The sequence below is a fragment of the Ruditapes philippinarum genome, unplaced genomic scaffold (genome assembly GCF_026571515.1).
Source record: "Ruditapes philippinarum isolate M1 unplaced genomic scaffold, ASM2657151v2 ctg3031_1_1_1_1, whole genome shotgun sequence".
Taxonomy (NCBI): domain Eukaryota; kingdom Metazoa; phylum Mollusca; class Bivalvia; order Venerida; family Veneridae; genus Ruditapes; species Ruditapes philippinarum.
This window is the reverse complement of record NW_026859889.1, coordinates 1-5569: the sequence shown is the minus strand read 5'-3', so window position 1 is coordinate 5569 and position 5569 is coordinate 1. Positions and strand designations below refer to the sequence as shown.

The 5569-nt window shown below is 31.4% G+C and overlaps 1 protein-coding gene across 1 annotated transcript; it reads right to left on the bottom strand.

Annotated features, from left to right (window-relative positions):
* Positions 1-222: 222 nt before the first annotated feature.
* LOC132758204 (neutral cholesterol ester hydrolase 1-like) lies at positions 223-4618 on the bottom strand. Its single transcript, XM_060749760.1, has 5 exons — positions 4322-4618; positions 3645-3773; positions 2872-3001; positions 2331-2394; positions 223-1753 (listed from the first exon to the last, which is right to left on the bottom strand). The coding sequence occupies exons 1-5, from the start codon at positions 4463-4465 to the stop codon at positions 967-969; spliced, it is 1254 nt and encodes a 417-aa protein (XP_060605743.1). The 5' UTR covers positions 4466-4618; the 3' UTR covers positions 223-966.
* Positions 4619-5569: the final 951 nt, after the last annotated feature.

Genomic DNA, 5569 nt, shown 5'->3' with positions numbered 1-5569 from the left:
AAAATTAGCATAAATCTTGAGACATGCTGCTTTCTTACTTATTTCTAGTCATATTAATGTCTGTATTTTTTCAGCTTGCTTTAAAATGCCAATAATACGTTTTCAAATTATTGCGCTTTTTTCCTTTTTCCTTAACATTGATCTGAAACTTGTCTTTTTCATTTAATTTCAAATTTACATCTTAATTTAAACAGAACTCTTATAATTTACATTGAAAAAAAATATTCTGCCATATTTCTATGTGAATATTAGTTGTTATCCAGGAAGAGGAACTATATATAAGTTTGCTTATGCTTTTCAACTATATGTAATAATTGTATACATATAAATTATAGAAATTGATAAAATGTTAAAATGAATATGTTTAGTCAGCAATAAAACAAACACGAATAATATTTGTATCATCATTAATTACACATTGTAATCAATAAATTGATTAACATTTGAATTATTGCTATCAAAATTGAAAATTTTATTTTGAAAATATTCAGAAAAATTAGAATTTGCAGTGATGAAAATACGATTCACATTGCCTATACATGCATAGCATATAATAACTTGCAAAATAAGCGTTTAATATTATTTATTAAACTTTCTTAGATGTGCATATCATATTATTTTTTTTTCATTTAACATTTCCTGAGTTCTGAAATTACATCATGCATTTATCTTTCTTTGGGATACCCGAAAGAATCCATTTTCCATAAATAAATAGATAGGTTATCTCATCTTGGGATGTGAAAATGTAATTTAGATAAAATTATTTGGAACGCGATATTTGAATTATTCAGATAACAATGTGTATCTTTAACTTAAAAAAACGGACCTGAAACCTACTAATAACGTTTCTTAATAACATTGGTAGTCATGTAAATTTCAATATTTGATATACATGTATATGCATTAAACAGCACATACTTAAAATGAACATTAAACAGTTATAATTTAAATATAATATATAGATCCCTATAGATGAAGTTGAACATAATTGACAATGTCTTGAATTGTATGTTTGGCTATTCCAAGAGTCAAAGGTCCTTCTACAAATGTTAAAGCATTATGAAATGATGTTCTGTGATTGATTAAATCTAAACTAACTCCGGCGTCTTTTAAACGCTGCGCATACATTATACCGTCGTCTCTAATGAGGTCATATCCGGCTGTCATAATATAAGCACGTGGCAAATCTTTAAACATCTCTTTATCCGCCATTAACGGACAAATAAGTGGATCTAACATTTTTCTTTTTAAACAATCCGGTGTCTCTTTCATTCCAAAGTCAGTTTTCTGAGTCAAATCTTTCCTCTTTAAGTCTTCATCAATATACTTCCTGATCAACCATTTTTCGCCATCAACAAATGACGCATATTTAGATGACTTTAGTTCCGACGACGTATGCCTGTTTTCTATCATATTTGAAATGTACTCACTTCCGCACCCGATATAGTTCGTCCAAAACACAATTTGCATTAAGTTATTGACCGTTTTGGAGAAGTATTTTTTATTTGAAATCACAGAGGTTGTGTTATATGTAAACATTTGAAAAACCGGAACTAGAAGGAGTTGAAGTTTGATCTTCTTCTTTAAGCGCAATGACACACTTGCAGCCAAATTACCGCCAGCACTATCTCCGCCCACAGCTATTCTATCCGGATCAATCCGCAAATCTTTTGACTTCTTAACCACGTGACTAATCGCTTCCAGGCAGTCGTTTAATGGAGTTGGATATGGATGTTGTGGACTAAGTCGATAACTGAAACACAGAGTACTAGCTTTTGCATAATTTGAAAATAAATACATTATGCGTTTCTTCTATATATCCATGTTTGTATAGACAATAAATGCATGTATATACTATGCTCTTTTTAAGGTAAAAAACTTGTATTGCAGAAATCTATAATAATTGAAATTCTTACTGAATATGTCTAATTTGAATAAGATATGCATGAACTGTGTTGGGAATCTGTATTCCTTGTAAATGGTTATGCTAACTGTGTTCCTTTCTTTAAAAATCATGCATTTTAATGACTATGTAATAATACTGTGTTTTATATAGTGTGTAGAGTTTAAAAAGTAATGTATCTTCCCTGTGTGTACTCAAGATATGTTAAATTAACATTTAAAGAGAGGCTGTAAGCAATTTATTTTTCAAAAATTTTAAAATTTTTAAACATGGGGTTTACCCCTATTTAATTTTTTTTTTTTAAAAAATTAATATTTTAAAATGGAAAATTTTTTTGAAAACTTTTTAAAAACCCCAATTTTTTTTTTTATCAAAATTTTTGCCCTTTTTTATTTTTTAAAAAAAAAGGGAAACATATTTTTCTCACTCTACTGAAATCACCACCACACCGCTGTCACGTGCTAATTTCCGTGCCAAGGCATCATACGATTCTGAAAAAGATGGAGTTTGGTCAACCCAGGACTTTGCATCGAACCTCACTAGGGCTACGACAATGCTACCATATTTGACACTAGCTTTGGTTAGTTCAATGAAGCAGACTCGAGAATGCTTCAAATAGGTTCTTTAGTTACCACTGTGGGTTCAAATCCCGACAGAGACTTTGGATTGAGGAAGCTATCAAGCTAGCTTATTGAAAGTTGACGGTGCCTGAAACAATGCATAGGAGGGCAACTGAGCAGGGAGTTTTCCTCCAAACTAGTTTAGCAGGAATGTGAACATACATGAAACCCAATTTACTGTGTTGGGATGCAATAACGTAACACCCCCCCCCCCCCACTCGAAACAAAAAAAATTTCTGCGATAGCGAACAGTTTAATTTCTAATTTAGAAATGCTTTTGTTCTAAATGAATATAATTAATGCCTGATAAAAAGGAATAAGACGAAAAGGCTGCAAGTACATCCTTACCTATTGACATCAATGAGAACCCTCCGCCATGGAAATAGAAGAAAACTGGCCTTTTATCTTGGTGTAATGTTGTCTTTGGCTCGTACATCCTCATTTGGATTTTGTTTTCATCAGTGTAAAGGTCGCTGATCTGAATAATGCATATAATAAGAGATGTCCGTAAGACAGCACGCTCGACTTTTCTCAGTGCTCAACAGTAAGAAAAGGGACATTACTCTGTAAAAGGGTAACTTAGATTTATTGGAACTGCACCGTAAAGTTTCAACCCATTGCCTTCGCTTGCACGCAAAATAGTAAACGCCTACCCTAACACGGACACCGGGATTAGTACAATAGCTCTCTCTATTCTTTTAATAGTCGAGGTAAACAGTAAACATTTGAGAATATCAACTAAAATTTTCTTTATTGATTCTGCAACAAAATATATGTCGCATCATTTTCATAAAAATTAATGACCTATAAAACATACAATTTAATGTAAACAAACACTTTCTAGCATACGTTATAGCATATCATATTCTTGCATAAATGTGTCGGTTTTTTTTACTGATTACATGCAACAAAGTTGTTAATTAAGCAATTTGTGTTATCCGTGTACATTTATATAGCACATGCTTTCAACAATGTCATTTGAAAAGGTGAGTAGAAATTTCTGAAAATGACAAGTCATAAATCGTAGATACGTGTAGAATTTCTATTAAAGACATACTTTTATTTCATTGCATTTATAATGAACGCTTTAATTTGTATCAATATTTCACATGGACTATTACCTGTAATGCCTTTTCTTCCCTTTGAACCCAAGGTTTTCCGGTAGTCATAAGAATTACAAACTTATCAACTAGCCATCGATCCATCACTGAAAATGGCTCTATAATGCCCAAAGCTACCATTAGTCCTTTCTAAAAGATAAAAAATTACTTTACCGCGGATGTTTCTAAATTCAAAATTTCACATTTTTTTGTGTTCAAATATGGCATTCTGCTTAAGCCGGTGCTAGAGGGCATGGACGATAACTCGCTCTTTCCGTTACCAGCTTTGAACCGAGTCTGCAACATTTCAAATGGTCGTTTTGGACGTTCTTTAGGGGTTTCGTTTTTCTCTATTTTACTGTAGAAAAAATAACTTAATTTAGGTTTTTATAATTCATTAATATTTTATCAGTGCAACTACATTCTCTGTATTTAACATTTCTAACAATACTCTATATCAACGTAACATTCATTTGCATGGATAAATATAAAACATAATAGGCATGAACGAATATTATTTAAAACAAACTATTAATTCAGTCGTGCAAGATATTTCACTTCTTTTCATTCTTTTTTATTCAAATTACCCTCAATTTTCTTATCCTTTTCTATTTAAATCTTTACAACTGACGGGTTTATCTGATTGTTATTTTTAAAGAGTTACTAAAGAAAAGTAGTTTACAACATGTAAATTTTACCAGATGCCCATAAGTTCTCATCCCAGCATCTATGATTCTGACCTTCCATTTCTCTTGCATATCGTCTGGTAGAGGCGTGTCCAAATACCAACTTGCAAACAATCCAATTGCAATAACTAACACAACGATTCGCCATGAAAACATAATTATTGTCCGAGAAAATGGCTGTGCTAACTTACTATACTCAATATACAACTATGGAGTTTTGGGAAAAACGATTTATTACTTTATTCCGAACTAATTCAATGTTCCGCCAGATAAATCAAATTATATTGGTGCAGGAAATATGTGGGTTAAATTTGATAAATGTATCTAAATGTTTACGTAATAAGTCGTAAAGGGAAAAAGTTTTTTTAAATTTTTTCATTCTTAAACAACATGTTTTGCCTCCCACAAACTTAATTCTTTTTTAAAAGGGGATACTTTTTTCAAGGCTAGTTTTAAGATTTAAAAGGGGAAAATTTTACTGAACGTCCTTGGTCATATATGACAAAGGAACATTAGCTACAACCTATATACGGACGAAAGAAAGTAGATCGAGTTAAAATACATGCAAAGATTTCAAATATTACAAGATTTAATATGATACATGACATTACTGTTTCACATTAAAGTAAGACAATATAATTTGAAAAGATTAAACCACTTATTTAGAGAACATTTAAAAATCTTGAAAAATTGGAGATCCCTCGGAAGCAATGAAATCATCAAATTTAATTGAAAATTGCAGACTCGGTTTGGTTGAGTCTATTCATGAGGGATAGTGGAAAAGTGCATCATCCCTCATGCCCCCTAGCACCGGTTTATGAATACAAAACTGTGTAATGGAAGAATAGACGATAAGAAAAAAGTGTTAAGAAAATAAAGTGTAGATAACAAAGTATGAGAACATAATGTAATTAGCTCAGCATCTTAAGAGAACAAGTAAATTCAATAAATAAAATGTCAAAGGTCAAGCACCAGATTAACCCATATTAATGTACTAAAATGTAAATGTACAAATGCCAGTGACAAAGACTCAAGTTTTTACTGATTTGACAGTTTCTGATCGCTCACGTTTGATGTAAGATCTAGATACTTAAAAGCCTACATAAAAGGCGAGGTTATTCACTCAATCGATGGTGTCCCGGGTTTACGGGGTGTCGTTATATCAAAAATATATTTTTTTTATCTAAAATCGGCCCGAAAAAAAACTTTGATAAAAAAATTCATTAAAACCCTTAAAACAAAATTTGAAACTTAATACAG

Coding starts and splice junctions, on each gene's coding strand:
- LOC132758204 (XM_060749760.1), bottom strand. CDS start 4,465: ATGTTTTCATGGCGAATCGTTGTGTTAGTTATTGCAATTGGATTGTTT. Junction 3,774..4,321: donor TGAGAACTTATGGGCATCTG/GTAAAATTTACA, acceptor TTTATCTTTTAG/AAAGGACTAATGGTAGCTTT. Junction 1,754..2,330: donor GTGGTGGTGATTTCAGTAGA/GTGAGAAAAATA, acceptor TCTGTGTTTCAG/TTATCGACTTAGTCCACAAC.